Source organism: Mycteria americana, chromosome 2, assembly GCF_035582795.1.
Source record: "Mycteria americana isolate JAX WOST 10 ecotype Jacksonville Zoo and Gardens chromosome 2, USCA_MyAme_1.0, whole genome shotgun sequence".
Classification (NCBI taxonomy): domain Eukaryota; kingdom Metazoa; phylum Chordata; class Aves; order Ciconiiformes; family Ciconiidae; genus Mycteria; species Mycteria americana.
Window position 1 is genome coordinate 129,525,888 of NC_134366.1, and position 25,737 is coordinate 129,551,624.

Consider the following 25,737-nt stretch of genomic DNA (forward strand, 5'->3'; position numbering starts at 1 on the left):
AACGGGTACCTGGCTGCTTCATCCCCCTCTTCCCCTTCCCCACAGGGCAGAGAGTAACTAACTAACGCAGCCGCTGCTAGTCCCCGCTTAACGCGCTCCAGAAAAGTGCTCGGAGATGACACCCGGGAAGAGGGACGGAGGGGACCAGCACGGGGACCCGGCGGCCGCGGCGGGCTGTCCCGTCCCCTCCCGTCCCGGGCCGGGGCAGGGCGGCAGCGTGCCGGGGGCTGGCTCCGTCCCGTCCCGCCCCACCGCCCCCGGGGCGGGCCGCCCGCCCGCCGCCGCGGCCCATATAGGGGCGGCCCATATAGGGGCGCCGGCAGCACTCGCTGCGGAGGGAGCTCGACCTCGTTCTTCCCTCCCGACGACTGCTTTCCCTGGGCGACGCAGGTGAGCTGCCGGGGCCGGCAGGGCAGAGACCCGGGGCTCCGCTGCGGCCGTGCCGGGGGCTGCGGGCCGCCCTCCGCCGCCGGGCGCGGCTCCCTCGGCAAAGCGCGTCCTTCCCCCTGCAGGCTCCTCCCGGAGAGAGGCGGTTTCCCGTCGCGCCGCTGCCATGGCCTCGGTACCCTCCGCCGGCTGCCTCCTGGCCAAGAACCAGTACTACAGAAGTAAGTGCTCGGGGGCCGGGAGCTGCCCCGCAGCACCCCCCGCCCCCAGGCTGGGGGGCTCCTCTGGAGGAGGGAGGCTGAGCGCCCCGAGCCTCTCCCGAGGAGAGGTCCGGGTTGTTGCCGCTCAGGAAAAGTCAGGAAGTGCTTCAGGTGATGTCTGGATGAGCTGCAGGCAAAAGGGTGTCTTTGCCTGGTAGTTTTTAATTGCTTGGGGAGGCTTTCATTCTATCAAGGAACTTCAGTGTTAATGAGTATCTGCTTCTGGTTATTAATCTACTTTTTTTTCCTGTTTAGAATTGTTCATTAGGGATATGTAATATCCTTGGTTTGTTTTTTTTTAAATTATAAAACATGATATAGAAAAAGTGTTAGCCCAGCAAATCCTGGCTTCTAGCGGTACTTCATATTTACTTTGCAGGTTTAGACAGAACACAAAATCAGCTTACATTTTGTTTCCAAATATGTGAAATACACTCTCAAACCAGGGACTATCTGGTGTATTAGGATCCGTCTATACAGCATGGACACTGTAGTGAGAGTATAGTATTTAGTTGTATCACAATGCAAAGTATTGCAACTGGGTTGTTTTGGACTTGAATATTCAAGAATAGACTCATTTGTCTTGATAGCAATGTGTACATGATAATAAGACTTGTCACTGATTTCAGTGAAGGCTATCCAAACAGATCTCAGTATGCTTTTAAGTGAAGAGTATGTAGACTGAGGTATCAACTTATATAAAACTGTAGTAGAATGGTGTATAATATATGTAAGTTAGACTTTGTAGTTAAGTAAACTTATCTTTTAGAATGCTTCCTCCAAGATAGCAGCAGATTCTTGGCATAGAAATAGTGTGAATGCTTCTCTTGAAGCATTTTTTCATTATGTGTGTGTTTCTTTTCCACAAACAGCAAGACAGAACTCAGAATCCAGTGTTTCTTCCAGCTCCTCCTGCTGTTCAGATGCTGTGAACATTACAGACCAGGACAAAGCATTTCATGGTATTGTTCCCTTCTTTCAAACAGTCTTCTAGTTTTGCCTGTTTGTTGTTCAGCAAGTGTCTAATGGTGTGGGCTTTTTCTCCTTTTGCAGGGTTACCTGAATTAATGGATAAATGTTGGTGGATAAAAAGCTTTTTCCATAGTGAACCATCTCCACCAACTGTTGGCAGAAAAACACTATCAGCAAGCAGGTGAGTCCTGTTTTTACAATGATGGGGATGACTTACTCATTCCATTTTCCTTTTGGTAAAAGTGTTACTAAACAAGTTGTAATCAGCTAAAACAATCTGGGGGGTGCAATGCTATTTTGATGACTTAAATAGATGCTGCAAGTGTACGGCTATAGAAGCTTCCCATGTTTTCATTTTAATAAATGAACTCATCCTACTTCACATCTAAGCAGGTGCTAGTGACTATTACTGTTCTACATCTATAGTGATATTTATTTAATCCTCTACCTGTAGCACTTGCACACCCACTTATGCAGTTTACCCATTTTACTTTATGTAAAAAGCTGATATGAATGCATTCAAGAATAATTAGGCAGATAAATATCTTTGAGGAAAATATAATGATAATTCTACTCATAACCTTTTTATATATATTTCTGCAGTACCAACAGTTGAATAGAACAGCATACTGGCTTTACTGACTGAGATACTACGTACAGACTTGTTTTTCCAAGAGGCTTGGGATCTTCCTAACGTCTGGGTTCAGCTGCAAGAAGAAAACAAAACCTTTAGGAGAGTGGAAAAGTGTATTTTCAAAATATTTGTCAGTAGCTTAAATGATATTGCTTAATGGACATGTCCATGGCCTACCTTGTTCATTACAGAGTTGCTATAATTTGAGATGTCTCTCTAATGGAAGTTACCTGGATTAAACATCCTGATGACTTGGATAGTTAGAGAAAAATGACAGTGAAAGTAAGATATTGTAGGTTTAGGAGAAGCATGTATATTGAATGACTTTGCAATGGGTGATATTGTTAAGTTTTACCTTTAAGATACCAGCTCTATAGGCAGTCACACTGATGTAAACAAGATTCAGATATATAGTCCAGAGTAGGACTGCTCTATGGTATATGCTTTCTATCAAGTATTTGTGTACCAGTTACAGGGAGTAAGTTTACAAGAATGCTTGTTAATAGCTTGCCTTTAGAAAGCCTGAAGAAACACAAAGAAACAGTGATTAGTTTGGTCTCTTTGAGCAGGGTGCATAGATCCCAACCTCAGATACTCAGGTACAGCTTTCATTCATATCTACGCATGTTGGTGTTTGAGGACAGAACAGAAGAGATGGACAAGAAACCAGTAATCCTAACAGACACTGACATCTTCCAAGCTGAAGAGCAACCTTAATCAGAGTTGATAGTACTAGCTCTGTTTTACTTTTAGATTATGCTCACCTGCTTTGCTGTAGCTTAAAGAACTACTTGTTCTCAAGTGATTAATCCTATCAATATTCACGACTGTCTGTCAGCTTAGTTATGTGCTAGGTCTAGCAAAGTGTTCAACTCAAAGTAATCACATTAATGTTATTAACCAAGTCTACCTTTGTTATGATTCATGCTCTTGAAAGATACTGTAACATAGCTTCATTTGGTCTTCAGCATGGCAAAGCAATACATCAGATTGTTTATTCTACTGGGTATGACTGACATGCATCAGAGGTCATAGAAAATAACAGGTATTTGGATGATATTTCTGTAACTTAGCTGTGCAACTGCTAGATGTACTGTCACTAAACATACCTGGCCTTTGTCCATCACTGGATGAACTAACAATAGCAAACATTAATACAGCAAACATTTTTCATTATAAATTAATGGTTGTTATGGTTATGCATAGGACTCCAAAGTGTATCAAGTGACTGCTTCAGGAAGCTTATAGCTTTGGTGGAGACCATAAATGCAAGGCACATGGCAACAGAAAACAATACAATTCTGAAAACATTGTTTCAGGGATCTTTAAATGTTACATATCTTTACTGCTGTTCTGTAGCTTCATCTTTGTCCTTTCTCTAAGTGTACAGAATGAACTATTCTATTTTTTTATACTAAGATTTTTTTATTAATAAAGATTTAATCAGTGTTTGGTCTGACTTATTTCTGGCCTCTAATAACAAACTGGTGTTCAATGTTGCTTATGGTGTGTTTGGTGGGTGTTTCTTTGGGATGTGGGTTTTTGTGTTTTTTTGTTTTGTTTGTGTTGTTTTAATGTGAAGTATTAGTAAAATTTAAAATTCCTGCAGAAGACTCACATTCTTCCTTTAGCCACTTTAAAGTCTGATGTGAGGTGAAGGAGTGGTAGAATGTAAGACAGGAAAAAGACCCTAATACCTTTTTCTGTAACAGTGTGTTGTAAAGGAAGGGGAAAAAAAGACTCAAACTGCTAGTGGCAAGAAGGTGATTGTGGCTCTCTTTGAAGATGCTTGAAGCCATAGGAGAGAGAAATGCTATAGCCCTTAATGTACATGAGAAATACAGGGTTCAGAAACACTGGAAAAGTGCAGTGACAAGCTTCTATATTGCTTGCTGTGTTTAAGCTCCTTCTGTCCTTATATAGTCAGAAAGGGGGGTGCAGAACATGCTGAAAAAGCTGATAAACTGTTAAGACCCCCTAAAAAAACACCACTTTTTTTTGAGGGGGGGAAAGGCTGGAAGAACAAGAGGAGGGGGACTGTATATTGTTCACATTCATCTGCTTAAGCTCTATGAACTACTTGTTTTTAAATAGCATGGTGGTGATGGAAAAATCTGTTCTGGAGAGATGCCCTCATGCCATCCTCATCTTTTACTGGAGCAGTACCACTGCCAGCTTGTAGTTATTTGTGCCAGTTCTTCAAAGTACAGTTATCCTGCAATGAATCAACTCTAAGTAACATCTAATGTTGCTATGACAAACTTCTGAGAGGGTATGGCTAAATGGGACATTAAAGTGCAAGCTATCAAAGGGCTACATTTTGTTACATAATGGTAATAAGGAAACATCAATTTTCTTAAATTAAATGTCAACGTAATGTAACTTTGTGGGGGGGAAAAAGCCAAAATTTAAATTATTTTAAAAAGCTGAGAAAAATATGAAGGGGGAACTATATTGTATAGCTTAAATGCAGCTTAGAATAAGAAAAACAGGAAAATAATATGATTTTAATACCTATATGGGTAAGACGGGTACAAATGTTTGATCAAGATTAGTTGTAGTAGAACAAAAATGTTTTTTTCCTGTTAGAAGGACTATAGGTAAAGATTTATTTTGATGAAGTTAAGCTTTATGTTGTTATCCATCTGGAAAAAAAAAGTGTCAGAAACAGGACTTGTGCCAGCACGTAAGTACTAAGTTAGATCCAACTATCATCACCAAGTTAGGAACAGAGGTGGACTTGAAAAAGACTTTATTTTGCTTAAGTTCACATATAGCAGTAATATTCAATAATGGGCTTCCATTTCTTTCCTAAAAGGAAAACCTAAGTTGTAGTCTCCTGGTCCTAGTAATACCCCATTTTAGTAGTCAAAATAAAAGACAAATCTTACATCATTTGCTTTGGTTCAAGAAGGATGAAATCTTCCTTTTGAGCACATTTAGAGAGAGAAATTAATTACCATGAAGTAATTTTGTTGTGGTTTGGAAGAAATACCATAAAGTTGCATTTCTTTCCAAGGATTTTCTTGCCTGTATGTGAGGTAAGCAATACTAGATATTGTGGATGGACAATAGTAAGGATTAACTGTAAAGAGTATAGCTATTGCTATGAAATGGGATTTTTTTTGGTATACTAGCCTTTTCTGCAGAAACAAAAATGATAAATGAACCCATTTAAGAAACTGGTTTTCAATATAAGAATGAACAGCAAATCAAATGGCAAATCAAACTCAATTTGAGTTGTTAGGAATAAGTAATTTTTTTCTAATATGTGCAGTGATTAAGACTCCCATAAACAATGTGCTTTAGCATTCCTTCGTAACTTCTTTGGAAGGGTCATTCCTGTTTGTGGTATTACAACATTCTGATATTTTAAAATATATGCAAATCCCTCTTTTTTTTCCATGATCTTAACTAATCATACATTATTTCTTCTTGAAGGCAGATTCTCTCTTATTGTCACTTCTCAACTCTTCTGCAAAGGAAAACCCAAGCAGGGTTCATTCAGCCATTTCTACCAGGTTTAATGTTGTTTGCAAAACATTTCTCGGATTATTGCACTTACAGCTGGTGACTGAAAATTTTGACCATGACCATGTTCAGTGTCCTGGCTGACTCTTCAGTGATGGACGGATTTTGTCAGATTTCTTCTGTCATGCACTCTGTCATATGTCATTTTAAGCTGTTCTGGCAGTAGCAGATATGAAATATACTGTACGTAATCACTGGAAGATAGGTCTTTGTAATAGAAAGAGGCTATCACTAATAGGGAAGAGAATCAGATCAGTATATTGGGAGGAAGTCAGGGGGAAAGCATCGTTTTTCCTTTTTTCTACTTCTTCTATCTCTCTCAGAAACTGTGGAGAAAGAAATCAGTTTCCCAGCCCTATGCCAAAAGAGAAGATTCAGCTCTCAGTTACAATACTCAATGGTATCTTCAGAGATACTCTATTGACTTTTTCTCAAAAATAGAGTTATAAAATGCTTGTAGTCACGATGACAGGACATGATCTGGACAGAGATATAATATTTTTACTAGATGAACTCATAACAGGGGAAAAAAGGGATTGTACACTCAAAAAGTTGTTGCTTTTCTTAGCTATGTCAGCCACTACATCTCCTTAAAACTTTGCCATCTTTGGCTTCAATAAAATTAATTTTCACTTATACCTGTAAAGCAGAACCCTAATCTCACTTTTCTTGTTTAGTTGAGGTAGCAGTATTGGGTGCAAGATAAAAATGTTTTGTCAGTTTGTGGGGTGCACTGAGGTACAGCCTCTACCATAACAGAAGAGGACTGACAGGACTGGCTGTACATCAGTCACTCTACTGGGATCATCTCCTGGATAGGCTGAGGCCAGGATGTCCAGGAGAAAGGCATCAATACTGGGAATAACTTTTTAAAAAGACATTATTCAGGTTTTGGTTGGGTTTGGGTTTTTTTTTTGCTGTTGCTCTTTTTGCAACAAGTGAAAAACCATCTCATCCTGACTTTGAAGTAGTCAGTGATGGAGAGCCCGTAAAACACCCTAGTAAAATTTTCAGTAGTTGATCACACTTACCTTTGAAGATGTTCCCCATTGCTGCCAACTTGAATTTCTCTGTGAACAGCATTTCAGGGGTTAGTCAGGAATGCATGACAAATAACAAGCAGAAAAGTTTTAAAGTGCTGATTCCATCTCTTCTTCAAGGATCTTGACAGTGATTTTGGAAGAGGTCGTATCATTTTGTTTAACCCACAGCTACACTGACTTCAAGAAGCAGTTCAGCGCAGTAGGAATGGATCAATAGGTGGAAGCAGCTGGAGATACGCTTTTTGCTTCTGAGAGTCAAAGCTAAAAGCCAGACTTAGAGTATGTTTCCCACTCTGCGGTTTACTTATTTCAGATTAGGCGAGGACATACAAACTATTGCTAAGTAAGCCAAATGAGAAGGAAAAAGGTGATGGTGCAGTTTTGGGATGGCATAAAAATGTTGGTCAGTTTGAAATCTGGGAACCTAAACCTCATGCTTTAACTTGACTCACTTGAAAATAGAATTTAATGAATAGATTCCTTAATATCTCAAATCTTAATATGTTTAAAGAGTTCTACGCATTGCAACTAACTACTTGTATGAAATAGCACACCAATTCACATTTTTTTCAAAACTTAATTTTAAAATAATTGTCAATCCTCTCTTTGATGACATGTATTGTGCATTTTTTTGAGTTTAATTCTGTTGTCACATCTATAGAGTAGCATCTTCATCTCAAAAAAAAAAATTAAATTTTGAAGAAAATTTTGGACCCTATAATAGGTTCTTACAATAAACCTATTTCAGATATAAGCTATCTTTCTAAGAACCTCTAAATTGCAAGTTTCACTGTCTCATAATAGTGCAGCAGAAGTGAAAGGATAATGCTAGGGGTAAAATACACAATGAAATAAGTTCCTTTGAATAAGTATTTTCCCATCATATTTTAACCAGGTTAATTTAATGTTGTCATGACTCCAGCTCAGACCCACCATACATTTAAGTTCAGGTGAAATCTAGAATTACTATTGAATCACACTGACAGGATGTGTTAGGGGCTAGACAATTTCTCCATGGCAGTAGCAGGTTTGAGTGAAACCTTGAATGTAAAAGACAAGGTAAATGTACGTTGTATGTAGTAATCCTTTCACATTCTGTCACTATAAAATGCCTGCCTGCAAAATACACAATCAATTTGGGGAAAAACCCAAAACACTCCACCAAAAAACACCTCCCTGTTCTCATTCTGTGCTTTCCAGAAACGTATTTTTCTAGGTGAAGCTTTAGTTGCTTTGTATTTCTTTCTAATTTCCTTGCAAAATAATGACAAGCTGAAATGCATTAAGCAAACAGATTGTTACTTTCACTGCTTCTTTTTCCTGGTTGTCATAATTATTGTCCTACATTAATCTTATGCCATTATTGCTTAATGTATTTAGTGGGGGAGTAGTTTGTTCTCTGTTTATCTATCACCATACTGTGAGTGTAACAGGAGTGCTATCTGGAGGGGGCAGCTTTGTGGTGTAAACACTTTTTAAACACCTACACACCATTAAAACAGAGCTCCAGTGACTAAGCGGGTCAGCTCAGACCTTCTGAGATAAATGTGCGCAGACTGTAACTCTCTCACGTAAGGACTGATTTTTATTCTGCATTTTTACAACATAGCATTGGATGTTAATCTTGAAAGGTGTCAACTGCTAGGCATTATAATATTAAATGAGGCCTTTATGACTAATTCTGAAAGTGAATGTCCTTTCACTTCTTTTTGGACATTAAAGCATCAACAGCATTTATTATAGATTTTAAAGGAAGACTTGCCCTGAGTAAGGACTAGGATTTATTGGCCAAAACATTCCTCAGCTGAGAACAGGCCTATTTCTATACAATATCACTCAAATACTATGTCCTCCATATATTTAACTTGCTCACTCTCACAGCATTTAGTTCAGTCCCAAACAGGAAAGTCACCTGAGATTTATTTAAACTGAAGCCCATTCTTCTTCAATGTCACCTAATGCTGAAATCCACTGAGATTGAAAGTGATTTTCACAATAAATAAATGTAAATTCATTGATGGTGGATTTGAATTTAAAAAGTAAAAAGGTCACAAAGTGAACAGTTGTGATACTCTTTCCCACCTACCTAAAATCTTAATGATACACATATGTAGGAATTACTATGGCTCAAAGCATCACAGAGTTTAAGTTCATGTCAATGCTCATTCACTCACTCTTCTCTCCCCTGGTTGCTCTCTGCACTAATTAAAAAAACTTTCTTTTCAAACCATCTTTTAGCACCTGTATTATAGGAATAATACAGAAATCATATAGACAGGACAGCCAGGGCAAAAAGTCCCTTCAATCCTGGAATGGGTCAGCCTATCTCCAGGACTTTCCATCTCTGGTTAAAAAAAAAAAAAAAGTGGTATTTTGCTGTGGCCAAGAAATAATCTACACCGTATCAGAAGCTCAGAAAGACCAGGCACTGGTATAATTTATATTGAGCCAACTCTCAAGTAAGGAAAATGGATTGAAAGAATCCACAGCCTCACTGTAAAACACAACCTTTTACCTCAATAAAACCTTGACTTTTTGGCTGAAAAATAACATCCCTGAAATATGTTGACAGGATATGTTCCTGCGATGGCTAGTGGGAGTTTTGTTTAAGACCTCTTTTATGGGCTGGTATTCTCGGGAATTGCTTCCTTTGTTTTCCCCTGCAGTTTTATGCACATTACATTAAGGTGGATTAAGTCTTTATGGGGAACACAGTGATGGGCTGCAGCCAGGCAAAAACTCCTTGAGACGTACCCCAGGTGTGTATTCAATTCAATATGTTGTGAATTTGGGGGCAAACATAATTTTTTAAAAATCTGTAGTGTTTCGGTGAAAGAACAGAAAAAATATAAGTCAAAACATTTTGACTGACCGTAATAACGACTATTACAAGGAGATGTAGTGTGAGGAATAAGCGGAATTTAACAGTAACCTGTGATATCAGAGAGGAAGCATTTTACTAATCTCTGAGAAAGCAATGCTAACCGCTGTAGTAAATTGCACATGGGGGCTTGATTCTCCCTTCCTTTCAATAAATGGTTCGACTCAATGATCTTAGAGGTCTTTTCCAGCCTAAATGATTCTATGATTCTAAACAGCACTAGCAGTGATGTCTCTACTTAGACCAGAGCCATCAAATGGGCAGGCTGAGAGGAGGTAAGGAGGATGAATAAGCCAAACTCTCACTGACTGCTGCAGTTTATCAGAAAGAAAATCTGCAGGCTCATCTGGGGCCCGGACCTAACATAACAAATTTCTTGTCACAGAACTAGCGGAGGTTGTCCACCATTTTACAGTAAAAAATCAAGGTGGTGTTTGTTGTTTTTTTTTTTAACCTGACAAAGACTTTAGCTGTAGGGACTGAAATCTCTAATGAGCTGAAAATTCTTGGGCAAATGGATGCCCAGAAAGTGATGTTGGTATTTTTTTACCTCCTGAGAATTTCTCCCTGAAACCTAGCTACATATATTATTATGAATTTGATACGCATTTTGCTTAAAATAATGCAAATTCATTAACTGAAGTTACTTTTTATTTACATAATTTACAATATGAAGAGTGACTATGCAGCTTATGGCAGAATATATGTAAGGACATATTTTTAGTAGGATTTCAGCTACTTTGGTATCCATTTAGTTGATGAAAGGGATGCACTTTCAGCATGAACAAATACAGGATATTTTTATGGTGTCTTTTCAGGATTGAAAAGGCTGTTCAGCTGAAAGTAAATTTCAGTTGATAAACCTCACTTCCATTTCCCTCATGTGGAGGAGTGACCTAGAAAGAACACTGCTTATATTTGGCTGCTGAAATACTGTACTACAAATACAGGATGAGGAGTTCATCTCATGTAGCTCCTTATTTCCAAGAAATCCAAGCGCCTCTAGTATTACATAAGTCACCTAGAGTTGAAGTGACTGGGCTGAGGCTTGCTTAGCACTGTTCTATAATTAGTTGGCAAGTCAATTCAACATTTATTTCAAGTGTATGAAGGAGAAGCATATTCATGAATAGATAATAGAGAAGGCATACATTGTCTGAATGCATTGGTTAAAAAAAGTGTTCTTAAAATACTGCTTTATTGAAAGCGTGCATTTGAAGATCTTAGATTATTCTGTTTGCAAGTCAACACATTATGTGCATTACACTTGTATTAAATCATTATGCCTCAGCTAAATAAAGGCCCTCATCCCTAATGCTTCACTTTTATGAGCCTCCTACAGTCATGTGCGTAAAGGCACGTGGGAGAGAAGGAGAGAAAGAATTCTTTGTACTTTCAGTGTTTATTGAACAGCACAGTTTTTGGGTCATCGCAACATGTAGGCACAAAATGTAGCAGTAAAAGCATAAGCAAAATCTCTCTTTTGAGAATGTTCTTTTGAGACCTACAAGATTTCCTTTAGCATTGTCTGATTAGCCCTGCTTTCTGACACAGCATGAAATGAGGACACAAAGAGTTCTGAACTTGTGGGGCAGTGTGGGGCTGTTTCATGAATTGTACATTAAAAAATCAGCAGATTGCAACACGTGCATTCAGTATTTAAAGACATGGAAAGCCAGAAATGTTTGAGAGGGGAGAGACAGGAGCAGAGAAGGTGGAATATAAACCCCCTGACTTTAGCTTGTTTCTTCCTTCTGCAGTTTTCTGAAAAATCTGAAGTGACCATTTGTTATCAAATTGATTTTTTCCACGTTATAGCTATTCTACTTTTGCCAGTCAAGACTCTGGCTGGACAGCAATGGGAATACTTAACATCAGTGATTTGTAACATACAGGTCTAAAAGTCAGAATCTAAAACCTAACATCAATAGGTACAAGCTTTTTCTTTCAATAACAGGTAAAATGTTATTTCAAATCCTATATTAATATAAGGGTAAGCAACAATATTATACCTTACCAAATGCAAAAAATAATATTTCTGGAACTGATTTAGCAATTCTATACACATACATACTTTATAATGCTCATTAAACAGCATAGTATGTATTTATTGAACCATAGCTCCTTCCCCAAAAGTTAGCATTACTATGTTATTGTCTGCAACACAGCATTTGGCATTTCCATAGAAACTCTTACTTGCATACCCAAACTTTTTTGGCAGTGTCATCTTAAAATTGTATTAGCATATTTTCTTTTCTTTCATATAAAATGGGTAATGCTGCATGTATTTTGTAAAGCAATCTATTTCATTTCCTAGTTCCCTCTCTTCAGTCTCATATCAAACCACCAAAGCACCACTAATGATGCCTTTGCCTAATTAGTGGGGCCTATACTAGAGTAAGTTTATAATCAAGGATGCTGTGTAATGGTGCTTGCATTTCTGCAAGGAGAATTGTTTCTGAATATACTGAATTCTTATAAAGCAGTTTTCTTTTTCCTAGCAAATCGCTTCGTTTTTGTAAAAAGATGCACTTTCATGCATTTTTTTTTGTGTACATATAAACTTACATTTAGGAATGGTCATACATTGTATATTTTAAAATTGCTTTTATTATTAAAATCCACAGTAATAATATTAAAACTAGTAATTTTTTATTCATTATAATGAATAGTGATGCTTATGAATTGCTTATGCAAGCATTAAAATATTTTTTAATTAGAGCTGAGCTTCAGACTGAAAGAAAACTATACATTGTACAATTTTCCATGTGGTTTATCTCTTAGGCACCGGTTCATGACACAGTTTTGGTAACAGCTGCTACTAAGCCAGTTGAAAATATACAAAATATATCTTCTGTTTTATTGATCAGGTGGTATATTAAAGTAATTGTCCTCATTTACTGGGGAAAGTTTCCTGGCCTGTATTATGGAAGAAGTCCTCACAGACCCACTGGATTCAGAATCATGAATCTGAACTCAAGTTGGGCTGTTCTTCTACCAAAGGCATGTTGCTTTAGTTTTTAATGATTGATCAAACAGGCCTGTGCATATGTTATGTCATCCTCCTTTCATCTCTGAGTTTATCTTGGACTTCCCTGTGGCTGAGGAATCCATCAATGACTTAAATGATCCCTCATTTACATCCCTCAGTAAATCAAGTAGAATGGGCAAGTCCAGAGATGTTCGTAATATTCTGCATGACTCTCTGCTAAAACATGCATTGAATACTGCATTAAATTCTGCAGTGCTACCCACAGAAGTAGTAATGATCTTACGTGACAGGGTCATAATTTAGAAAAACTGGTATCTGTGTCAAAGTAACTGACATCAACTCTGCTGGCCCAAGATGTTCTCTAGTTCTCTTATCTGACGGTAACAGCCTGTGTCTTACAACACGATAAGCCTCAGTTATCAAAGCTTTGTCTTGTGGCTATCCTGTGCTTTGCTCAAGATTGAATCTTATTTCCACTAAAATAATGATTATGATCGTGGTAATAACAATAACAATAATAAAGCCTTCACCTCTAGTCTACTCGAAGAAGTTGGCCCTCTAAAGAAGCATATTTCAGGAAAAACAAATTGTCTCGGTATGATCATACATTAAAGCAGTTTTTAAACTTTAAACTTTCTGTGGATTAAAGACACATTTATTCTTAAACATATAATTTGCCCTTACATTTACCATGGACAACTATGCCCTTCCTTCTCATGCGGTCATCATATTTCAGACAATTCACCAAAAAGGAAAATGAATGAGGTTGCAAAGGCACTGAACATTTCTAGAAGTCTTTTATAATGGGATTTTCTTTTCTTGGTGGACTCAAAAATTTCACCTGCTGCATCTAAATGCTGTTTCATAATGGGAAGAGGATCAACAGGTAAAATGGCTAAGTGGAATAGCTGTCCCCAGGATACACTATTTGGTATAGTGTGTTGGTGTATATTTATTTTTAGTGGCATAACGTGTCATTACTCTTATCTTTTTATATAAAGACCTTATTCTTTTCCTATTAGAACTAGTGCAATGTGGAAGTGGGTATTATCGAGCCCTTGTTGTTCCTTACATGGGTTTCTGAGTGTGTGTGCTTACAAATGCTGCAGGGATGACTAGTTTTTATGAAAATACATCCCTGAGGAGCCAACATGCCAATTTCAAATACTGCAAGGGTTATAAATGGAAGTGAGGACAGTAGCTGATTTAAATAACTTCCCATTGCTAAGCCATCTCCTACCCTAAAAGGATTCTAAAGCACATTTTGCCTTAGAATAAACGTGTGGTTTTTTTCTATGAAGTTAAATTTAAAAAATCACCTCTTCAGCACAGACCAGAGGGGAGAAAAGTAGGCATGGGATATTGCTATCCAAACAGGATTTTGGTAAACATACAGACAAACAAAAAAAAAAAGGTCTGTCAGTTGTTGATTATGGTCACTCATTTACATTCTTTACTAAATGCTAGGTACCAACAATGTGCTCACAGCGGTGCAAAATGCGATTGCTGCCTAGTCCTTAAACTTAGGAATCGGACAGCATAGGTACTAAGAAGGAATGATGTTTGTGAAATGCCTAGAGAAAAAAAATGACTTATTTTGGTTTTAATAACTGATTTCTGTATTGCTTCATTGGAAAATGCCACATGGCCTTTTAATGACTGAAAGTGTTTTATAATCTTTTTGGAAGATGACGCTTCTAATATCTTCATGCCCTCACTTGTCTTATGAACTGAATAATGTGATTTTCAGACAGCCATCTAAATTTGTCCAGATGAGATGATAGCTGCCCAATTTATTCAAGTTTCTACTCAGCATACAGTTTATAAATCACAATTTCTAATTGCCCTTTCACAGTTCAAAATATATACATAAATACCTAATTTAGTCCATATTTCCTAATAATTTATGCACCCACGCTTGTACATGAGTGCAATTTGCAGACCAAACTTTTGAAGTCCAGCCTGAAAGAGAACTGAACCCATGGTCCACGACATAAATAAGAGTCCATGGTCCTTGATATTGGTGGGGAAAAAAAAGATAAAAAAATAGGAGAAGGGTATGTCTTTTTAGCGCCCCTATGTTAGCATTCAAACTGGTGTATGCCAGACTAGTCTCAATTTGGTTCCAATAAAAAGGTCTACGATGTTAGACTCTCTCAGTCAGGAAAACTGCAATAAATAGTTATTTTATTTATTGCAGTTTTCCTGCCCCTCCCTGCCCCAAACCACCTTAATTCAGAGTCCCTGAGAAGAGGCATGGGACTAGTGAGGCTAAATAAGCAACGTACCTGATGTCCATGGTTGTGGTCTGAGGTGTTATTTCTCTATTTTTCTAGAACTTCTATGGTTTGTTTCCTGGGATTTTCATGCCAACTTTGTATCAGGATTTATGGCAGTTAATTTTTGCATCTACCACTTTCTTAAGTTACCTGATGACTTGGGAGTGAAATCTGGTCTCACTGAAATCTCATTGAAGAGTGCATGAACAATTTTTCCTCAGAGTTTAGGTGAGAACCCTTTATTTCAGGACTGCAAGTCAAATGGCTTTTGAGACAGCAAAGTCCTCTACCGTTGATGGGAAATAATTTTTCCCCAGGCTTATTCAGCATAGTAACCACACGTAGTGCCACAAAATTAACATGCAACATCTGAGTTGTGTTCAAGAATTTAATAGTCAACTTTGCAAAAGTTGCTAATTAAGGGATAAAATGAAGGTCGAACAACGATACAGAAATAGCACTCCTAAAAAATGTGAAGAATAAAACATTAGATTAGTCAAGGAACATCTGAAGAAGAAAGCTGTGATCATGAATTATTAGTACAAGAAAAGCAAAATGTTCACCTTTTAATAAAAAGTCAGTTCAGTGATGCTCACACACGATCACAAGGTGACTCCCATATTTCTTAATTTTTGACATTTCCAAATCAGGTGCAACAGGACTGAAACCTCTTTCAGCACAGAGATTTGTTTTATTTGCATCATAATTTCTTCATCACTTTGCTAAATCGTAATCCACATAGGAAAAGAAAAGATGCACTAAAACTTACACTGAAGGACTTTGTTCTTTCTGTGTGATATTTGCATACTCAGTGTACACAGAGTCACTTATATCACCCAAATTTAAGTACCTATTTTAGCTGGTGACTTTGGCCAGCTCTTACATATGAAAAAAATTATGAAAAAGAAATGACATTTTGCCAAACATTGACTCCAAACATGGCTAAGCTTAGATGCCCTGTCTACCTCTGTTGATTGTATAGGGAACCTAAGAAGATCAGTTTTATAATTGAAGGCACTGAGCTAGGTGCCCAAGGTCTGAGTAGTAGCAAACTACCTGTGCACAACAGCAAGAATGCAATCAGGAGGATTCTCAAAATAGAGATAAACTTTATAACCATTTTATATCCAGTTTATATCCAACTTCAAAATGCAGTTGCTTCTAACCAGTCTGCTTAAATATCTGCTTATAAGTAGATATATATCACAGCAGCATTGTAAAACTGCTTAGAAGTGGCTCCATGGGTTTTTTGTTTGTTTGTTTGGTTCATTTTTTGGTTTTGTTTTTTGTTTTTTGTTTTTTTTTCTTTTCCATTTTACTGGACTTCCATTGTATTTATATGTGAGCAGAGGGAATGTGATACGCTTACTGTTGGTTCCAATTTGTTTTCCTGAAACTTATGCTCTGGATAGAGTGGGAACAGGTCTCTCTTTCAAGGTTTACTGGAGAGAATTGGTGGAGATAAAATAGGAATATTTTGGAAATGAATCTTTTTTAACATAAAACATTTGTAGGGAACTGTATTTTTACCAGACTCCCATGAATGGTGTTGTGTCAGGCCATAGGTTCGTGTTAAACAAAGATGGCATGTTTTAGGGGATATTGTATGAAATAGACTTCTCTGGACCTCAGTGGCTGTGAGTGAATACCACATGACACAGGAAAAGACACTAAGCAGGTAGTAGAAGAACAGCTTCAAGTAAGCTGAAATGCTGTGTAACAAAATAAATGGAGAAGGATTAAGCAATCTCTATTCATTTTATATTTGCAAGAAATAGTTGTCATAAAAAATTAGAAAATCACAGGCAGCCTTTTCAGATCACACTTTAAGCTCTTGTGGTCTTAACAGCTACCCAGAGTGGAAGAGAGTAACCTTGAAAATCTATTATATACATGTGCGCTTTCATTAAATAAGAAACATAAAAGGGAAAATGTTTGATAATACTAAGAGAGAAAATGTCCACCTTTTGGTTAAAAATGGCACATGTCATCAAGAGCACTTGGAGCAACAGTGGACCAAATCCTCTGAGAAATTGTTGTAATAATCAAATGTAAGTATACAATTCACATAAAGATTGATGCTGCTATAGAAATCCACTGTAGAGCCCTACCCGATCTCCATAGGAACTTGGACAAGGTACTTTTGTCTAATAAGCAGGATGTGGCTGTCAAAAAGCAGAAGGGTAACTGATGTATTACTAGTCTAGTTAGTAAACCATGAAGAACCGCTTAGAGCTGCCAAAAAGGTAGGAAACCAGGGGAAAGGTAATTCTGGCACGGGGAGATTGCGACCACCGACTCACAGACCACCTACCCCAGTTAAACCACTGACTCAAATGATGAAGTTGAAGAACAACAACTAAGCGTGTGTACTAATTTACATGATAAGCGAGGAGATTTTAACCAATCATTTAATAGGAGAATACTGCATATGTATTAGGAAGTTGAATATGTTAACGCTTTGTGTATAAATAACTGTTAATTTGAAAGCTGTGTGTGCTGTCTTGGGACAGGCACCTATATCTGTGCAAATATGCAATAAAATACCTCTGCTCTGTGTGTATATTGGCATTTTGCACACTGAGTAAACGAACCCTGATTTTTGGGACAACAAAATCATTTGAGGCTATTTCCCAAGGATAAGGAAGCCCTCAACACAAAGCATATATATGTGAAGGCTCTTACTTTCATTCATTTTCCTGGAAGCATTTCCCCTTTTCTAATTAGCAGTTGAAAGAGGAGTAAGTAGGTTTCTTGCCCTGTATGTTGTTTACCAGAGAAAAATATGAGGCTCACTAGTCACTGAACAAAGCAAAACCAGTGAAGCAGCTGACCTAAGGAGGTCTGAAATGGGCATCAGCTCCGGTAGGTTACCACAAGCTCCAGCACTTAAATTTAAGAAATACTAACTCTCAGTGCTGCTGATGTTGAGCCTTGGGAAACAGGAGCCACAGAGTAGTTTGGGATGCCTAAGAGACAGGCTGAAAACAATAAATACAGTGTTCATATGAACTTTCTAAAGAGGTGATGGTCCAGCCTTAGCTCAGGAGAGAAAGGGGAACTGTGCAGCAGTGACATTAAGACATGATGTGTGAGCAGATACTTCACCAGCCTATGCAAGAGAGAAAGCTAATCACTGTGACAAATCCATGCCTGTTTCTGAGGTCCATGTCTTAGTTAAATCTATGAAGGAAGATTTTGCTCTTCAACCGGGCAATGCTATGTGTGGAACAACTGCATTTGCAGCAATTCTGTACAGTCCTGACACACTGAAACCAAGAGTTCACTTGGTGTTGCTACTGTTCATGGGAATCAACTCGTGCTGTTTCATGAGAATCAACTATCTTCATAGGAGTCTTATGATAAAACCTTCTGAAGCAAAAATCCTTCATAAAACAGTTAAGAATTAATGTAATTGCTGCAGAACTATTTCCATACCACATGCATGTCCTGCCACAGCCTGAAAATATTCTTGGTCATGAAACTTTACCTGCAAGGCGCCTGACCCAAAAGGAATCACTGGAAAATGGGAGAAAGATGCCTCCTGCCATTAGAAGGAGGAAGCTTAAGGCAATAGTACTGAAAAAGACCTGGGAAAAGTAGGAAATACAATTTTATTTATTGCTATATTGTGTTGCCATCCAAATCTGGCCTTGTTGCACAGACATTTGGACAAAGTGTTTGTTGAAAGGGAAAAATAATAATTTACTGGAATCTTGATATAGGGTAACACTTGCATGGAGAATCAAATCTCCCAAGCAGGATGGCTAATGGCTGTCCAGTGGTGATGGGAGGCTTAATCTCAAGGGTCCTTACAGTGGTGCATTCAGACAAATCAGGAGAGACTCCGCAAACTACCATTTTGCTCTGTTCTTACAATCCAGCTGACCACGATGCTATGTGACCACCGCAGCAGATCCATAATCCATTGCTATTGATACATCGTAACTACACACAAAGCACCTCTTAAGGACTACCGTCAGAAGACTGTACTTGTGACCATTTCTGCAGGAACAGTTTCTACTGACTTTGACAAATGTCTTATCTATGCACAATCTGATACTTCTGCAGTAATGACACTTTGAGACACTCCACTCAGGTTGTTAATCAACACATTTAGGCATACAAATTGGGCTAGACAGAGTGGGGAGTTGCCCTGTGGCAATTTCTACAATGGTTCAAAATTCCCAGCTGGAGGGCTCCTGTAACCATCAGTCAAATACTTAAATGTGAAGGGAAGGTTCAGTCAGTTTTCAAGTTGGTCCATTGCCTCAAGCTGATCCATTCTCTCACCTCTGAAGATAACTGGCTGGGGAATTCCTCAAGGAATTAAGTGTGCACTGGGCATGCATATGGGTACAGCACCAGTACCCAGCTACACCAGAATTATAGAATCATAGAATCACAGAATGCTTTGGATTGGAAGGGACCTTTACAGCTCACCTAGTCCAACCCCCCTGCAAGAGCAGGGACATCTTTAACTAGATCAGGTTGCTCAGAGCCCCATCCAACCTGACCTTGAATGTTTCCAGGGATGGGGCCTCTACTACCTCTCTGGGCAACCTGTTCCGGTGCCTCACCACCCTCATTTTAAAAATTTCTGTCTTAAATCCAGTCTAAATCTGCCCTCCCTTAGTTTAAAACCATTGCTCCTTGTCCTGTCACAACAGGCCTTGCTAAAAAGTCTGTCCCTGTCTTTCCTGTAGGCCCCCTTTAAGTACTGGAAGGCTGCTATAAGGTCTCCCCAGAGCCTTCTTTCCTCCAGGCTGAACAACCCCAACTCTCTCAACCTGTCCTCTTTGGAGAAGTGCTCCAGCCCTTGGATCATTTTCGTGGCCCTCCTCTGGACCTGCTCCAACAGCTCCCTGTCCTTGTGCTGAGGGCTCCAGAGCTGGACGCAGCACTGCAGGTGGGGTCTCACCAGAGCAGAGTAGAGGGGCAGAATCACCTCCCTGGCCACGCTTCTTTTGATGCAGCCCAGGATACAGTTGGCCTTCTGGGCTGCAAGTGCACATTATCGGCTCATGTCCAGCTTTTCGTCCATCAGTACCCCCAAGTCCTTTTCCGCAGGGCTACTCTCAATCACATCATCCCCCAGCCTGTATATTAAAACTGAGGATTGCCCCGACCCATGTGTAGGACCCTGCACTTGGCCTTGTTGAACCTCATGAGGTTCACACAGGCCCATTTCTCCAGCTTGTCCAGGTCCCTCTGGATGACATCCTGTCCTTCTGGCGTGTCGACTGCACCACTCAGCTTGGTGTCATCTGCAAACTTGCTGAGGGTGCACTCAATCTCGCTGTCAATGTCATTCATGAAAATATTGAACAGCACTGGTCCCAGTATGGACCCCTGAGGGACACCACTTGTCAATCTCCATCTGGACATTGAGTTGTTGACCGCTACCCTCTGGATGCGACCATGCAACCAATTCCTTATCCACTGAACAGTCCACCCATCAAATCCATATCTCTCCAATTTAGAGAGAAGGATGTTGTGGGGGACCATGTCAAAGGCTTTACAGAAGCCCAGATAGATGACATCCATTGCTTTTCCCTTGTCCACTGATGTGGTAACTCCATCATAGAAAGCCACTAGGTTGGTCAGGCAGGACTTGCCTTTGGTAAAGCCATGTTGGCTGTCTCAAATCACCTCCCTGTCTTCCATGTGCCTTAGCATAGCTTCTAGGAGGATCTGTTCCACGATCTTCCCAGGCACAGAGGTGAGGCTGACAGGTTGGTAGTTCCCAGGGTCCTCCTTTCTACCCTTTTTAAAAATGGGCACAATGTTTCCCTTCTTCCAGTCACCAGGGACTTCACCTGACTGCCATGACTTTTCAAATATCATGGAGAGTAGCTTGGCAGCTACATCAGCCAGTTCCCTCAGGACTCTGGGATGCATCTCATCAGGTCCCATAGACTTATATATGTTCAGGTTCCTTAGGTGGTCATGAACCTGATCTTCCCTTACAGTGGGGAAGGGCTTTACCCCCCTGGTCCCCATCATGTTGTCCATTGACTCAGGAGGGGTGAGGAGAGCGGTTGCCAGAGAAGACTGAAGCAAAAAAGTTGTTGGGTACCTCAGCCTTCTCCTCGTCTGTTGATACTAGGTCAACATTCGTGTTCATCAGTGGAGGTACTTAGCTTTCCTTTTCTGGTTGATATACCTGTAGAAGACCTTCTTTTTATTCTTTGCATCCCTTGCCAAGTTCAGCTCCAGCTGCACCTTGGCCTTCCTGACCCCATACCTACACAGGCGGGCAGTGTCCCTGTACTCTTCCCAGGTTACCTGTCCCTTCTTCCACTGCCTGTGCAGTTCCCTCTAGCTCTTCAGTTTGACCAGCATGTCTCAACTCAGCCATGCTGGTCTCTTCGCTTCCTTGCCTGATTTCCTACATCTGGGGACCAAGAGCTCTTGCGCTTTATGGAAAGCATGCTTAAAGATCTGCCAGCTCTGTTCTGCTCCACTGTCCCTGAGGACCATTTCCCAGGGCCTGAGGACCATTTCCCAGGCCATTTCCTGAGGGCCCATACTAGCACCCTGTCCCTCTAACCATCGTGTGTCCTCCTGCGGCTTGCTGCAGGCAAGCCTGATATGTTCCCCCTCCCCCTTCACACCTAGTTTAAAGCCCTGTCAATGAGCCCTGCAAGCTCCTGGGCAAAACCCCTCTTTCTGCTTTCAGAAAGGTAGTTCCCATTTGACGCCATCAAGCCTGGTGCCGTGTAGGCCACCCTGTTGTCAAAAAACCCCAGATTGTGACGTTGACACCAGCCACGGAACCATGTATTAATAGATTGGGTCCACCTGTTCCTTCCAGTGTCACTGCCCACAGCTGGAAGGAGGGAGGAAAAAATCACCTGTGCCCCAGATTCCCTCACTAACCGTCCCAAGGCCCTGAAGTCTCTTTTAATCTCCCTTGGGCCAACGTACTGCAACTTCATCACGTCCCATGCGGAAGAGCAGTCATGGGTAGTAGTCGGAGGCTGTACGAGGCTAGGAAGTTTCCCAGTGATATCTCTGACCCGGGCTCCTGGGAGGCAGCAGACTTCCCTATGAGAAGGGTCTGCCCGACGTATTGGACCCTCTGTTCCCCTCAGCAGGGAGTCTCCTACAACTATGACGTGTCTTTTCTTCCTTGTGGAGGTTGTAGTAATATGGGGGGTATGTCTTTCTGGTCTTGGCTGCTCCTCTGGTTATAGCTTAAGAGCAAACTTTTTTTTCATACTTAGAACTCACTTTCAACTTAAGTCCCATAGCCACAGTGAGTATTCAGAGAGACCATATTATCAAAATGAATGATAAATATTCTGCGTATAGGTGTGGTGAAATTGTTCTTTGAACCTTTTAGACACATTTCTACAAGTCTGACAAAGAAAAGGGAGCTAAAAGGACAGTGCCTCTTGAAAGACTCGATAGGTGGAAAGACTGTTAATTGGAAAATTGGAAAAGACAAATATTTATGGGCTGATAGTTCTTGTTTCAATAAACGGTAAATAAGTGACGACAACAACAACAAATAGATAAAAATGGGCAATATTGATATATTCGGAAGATATCAAGACCAGGAAAAGAAAGAGAGAAGTTAGCTCAATAAAAAATGTGCAACAACAGAAAACAATGGATTTATTTAATGAGAATCTTCTGACATAAGAAATATAAACCTTTATACCAATTCACAGATTGCTGCTGGAAATTAAAAGCTAGCTTGTATATAAAACAATTAGAGATGGTAATGTTAATAGAGTGGAGGAAACAGCCCTGGCAGGGAGGCAAACAAGGAGGCAACCAACTTCCAAGTTTCTAGTTTATGCAAACCAGCTGTCTCTAGGAAAAAAGGATTAACTGTGGACTATAACAACAATGATTGCTATTTGCATAGTTTTCTTTTTAAGATGAGAAGAATTAAATTGTTCAAACCCAGTGAACATGAGAGCATATCAACTGCTCTTAAACTGTGAAGCAGCTCCTCAGGGCTACGTCATTACTCAAGAATTAGAGAGTTAAAAACATGGCAGATGTATAACAGCTGGCTAACAGGAAGTGGCTTGATGTTAGTGTAGACATGGACCACGTCTGAACCAGATCCAAAGTACAAATCACATTAACTTGTTTATGTAGGCTAGTCTACTGTTCTTGCCTCCTGGTTCCTTTTCTTTAGGCAGTAAAAAGCTGTACTGTTTTGTTCGAAATAGTTATAGTGTTTTTGAACATGGTACTGTTTTATTAGAATACTGTAATTTTCAAAACTTGTAGTTCTATTATGCCTCCTGAAATGAAATTCTTGACTGATTATCTCAAAATTATTGTTTACCTTAAAAATTCTGATTTTACTTAACTAAACTTCCAGTAATTATGAATCTAACTAATACTAGGCCATGATAATTTATTTTAGATCTGAAGCTACCTTATCTTCTGAAAAAGAGAGTGAAGTTGTACCCCAAAAGCTCTGAAGATGTGTAGACCTGTGCTGTGCCTATGAAAAGCAACATTCTCAGCCTTTGCTCTCATGCGTAACTGAAGAGACTGAAGAGGATTAGACATATTTTAGATCTGCTGCCAAATACTTGGGATCGGAGTATTTTTAAACTGTCTGCAGATGCAAAGAACAATTCTTCTGGTTAAGCCCAGGGTATGATACCTGCTGTAAAACTGACCTTTTCTATTATTGATAATACCATTTTTTTAACCTATATTGTTTAGGACTCCTTGAAAACTATATGAGAGCTCTCCTTTAAAAAACTGCATGAACTAACATGGAATCCAAGCCTTTTTTATATGTCCAAAAGGTGATAAAACTTTTTTTATTTTAGAAAAATATCAGATGAAACAATCATTTTTTTCCTTTTTGTGAAAACCCGTTCTCATCAAATTTTCAGTGGTTAGGATTCTCAGGTCTAATATTAACACTTCCTATCTTTAATTAGCCTCTCTTGGTCTGACTAGATATAATACTTTAGACCAGATGAACATAGCTTGACTTTTCTTTCATCCTTTCTCCCATTTCCCTCTCAAATGACTACTCAAATATTTCAAAAAAGTATGATCACTTCAGTAAGAGAGGTTAACTTTGTTCCAGTCTCCTTTCTCTCCCTTTCTTTGATTTTCTATTTTTGGAAAACTTTTCCAAAGATTTTGTGTTGTTCCTAATGAGAAAGAGATACATTTCTAAAATGTGTCTTCCTCTCACCTCCTTGACAAAAATCTAGTTTAAGAAGAAAGAAAATAGGTCCATCTTTGATTAGTGGCTTTCTTGTGTTCAGGGTGTAAAGCCAGAAATAGCTTGTTGTTTTCTGGAAATTTGAAAATCTGAAGATCTGTAAAACTAAACTTTTCCTTCTGAAGAAAAGATCTGATGCACTTCTGCTCCTACAAGTAGGTTTTGATTTTTTTTTTCACCATATGTAAGGAAGCCCAGAACCACGATTTATTAGCACTCACACAACTAATTCTGACAACTTTACCAGAACAAGACACACAGGATCAGACCTTATGATTAATTTATAAGTTGCTATTGTGTTTTTTTCCTAATGTTAATTGGAACTACTTAGAGTCCTTACTGATAGCAAAAGAAAAAACTCCTTTAATTTATTTTGAGCTAGCTCAAACTAGGTTTTTGACAAAGACAACTTTGTTTTTTTCTCACCTTGACTTGCTATCTCAGGTGAGAAGCTCAGATTAGAGCTAGTCAAGTATCTTTTTAAAATGATTCTGACCATCATTTAAATTTTGCTTCAGACTAAATTAAATGAAATTTAAATATACAGTGAGGCTTATGTGTGTCTTTATTCAGCTAGCCAATCATATGAATAATGATCAAGAGTCATTATTAGGAATCTTCTCTTCAGAAGAAGCAATCACTAATTTTGAGTTTATATACATCACAATTCCTCCACAAGTGGATGAATTAGCCATGGGAGACACCTTAGTGTCTGTGCCAGAGTGAGTATGTGAGAACATCGAGGCTGTTGGGTGGGAAGAAGCAGAGGGGATGTGGAAAGGAATCTGCAGTGGGGAGCACACTCACGGTCAGGCTTCCAAGGCGATGAAAAGACAGATGCTTCCTAGGGACCCTGTGGGGTTGTTATTTCCTGCAATCCCAAATGCCACTGGAAGCTGCTGGACTGAGATTAAGTTTGGGGCAACCCGCAAAACCCCACTGATGTATGTGTTCCCACACAAGAAAGATGTATGTGTTCCCAAAGCATTTTATTTTGATCTGCCAATAGATCAGAAACTTGCTGTGCTTAGAAAGCTTTTCTATCTTGTGTTCCTTTTGACATGGTTTCCTTAAGAAAAATAGCAGATATTACTCTCAAGGCTTTGGCTGAATTTAGGTCCTGTCACAAAGTATTTCACTTTTTTTCCAGGATATTATTTACATTAATTTCAGATATAGCCATTGTGAGATACCCATAAATCATAGGTCCACATTTTCAGTCCTGAATACTTAAACCCACACATCTGAAAGTACATGCTGGTCATTGATTTGCTAAATTAGACGTCTGCCAAAAAAATTCTAATGTCTGTTCCTTCAGAGACATCTCTCTTGCGGTCTTTCTTTGCAACTGAAAAGCACAATTAAGGTGCTATTGAAGGTTAAATAAAAGTAATGTCAATAACATCTCCTCCTATAAATGAGTGAGAAATTGTTTCTGCAGAGGGCTCAGGCACTATAATGAACTGTAGGGAAGAAATGCTTAGCTCTTTAAACAAGCTTTGGGAGCACTGGACTATTAGCTATTAGGAACTGAATTTACC

General features: G+C 39.3%; 1 protein-coding gene across 1 annotated transcript; it reads left to right on the forward strand.

Annotated features, from left to right (window-relative positions):
* Window positions 1-232: 232 nt before the first annotated feature.
* PPDPFL (pancreatic progenitor cell differentiation and proliferation factor like) lies at window positions 233-3,702 on the forward strand. The gene is made up of 5 exons (XM_075494637.1): window positions 233-390; window positions 513-608; window positions 1,520-1,609; window positions 1,701-1,800; window positions 2,223-3,702. The coding sequence occupies exons 2-5, from the start codon at window positions 554-556 to the stop codon at window positions 2,233-2,235; spliced, it is 258 nt and encodes an 85-aa protein (XP_075350752.1). The 5' UTR covers window positions 233-390; window positions 513-553; the 3' UTR covers window positions 2,236-3,702.
* The last annotated feature ends 22,035 nt before the right edge of the window (window positions 3,703-25,737 follow it).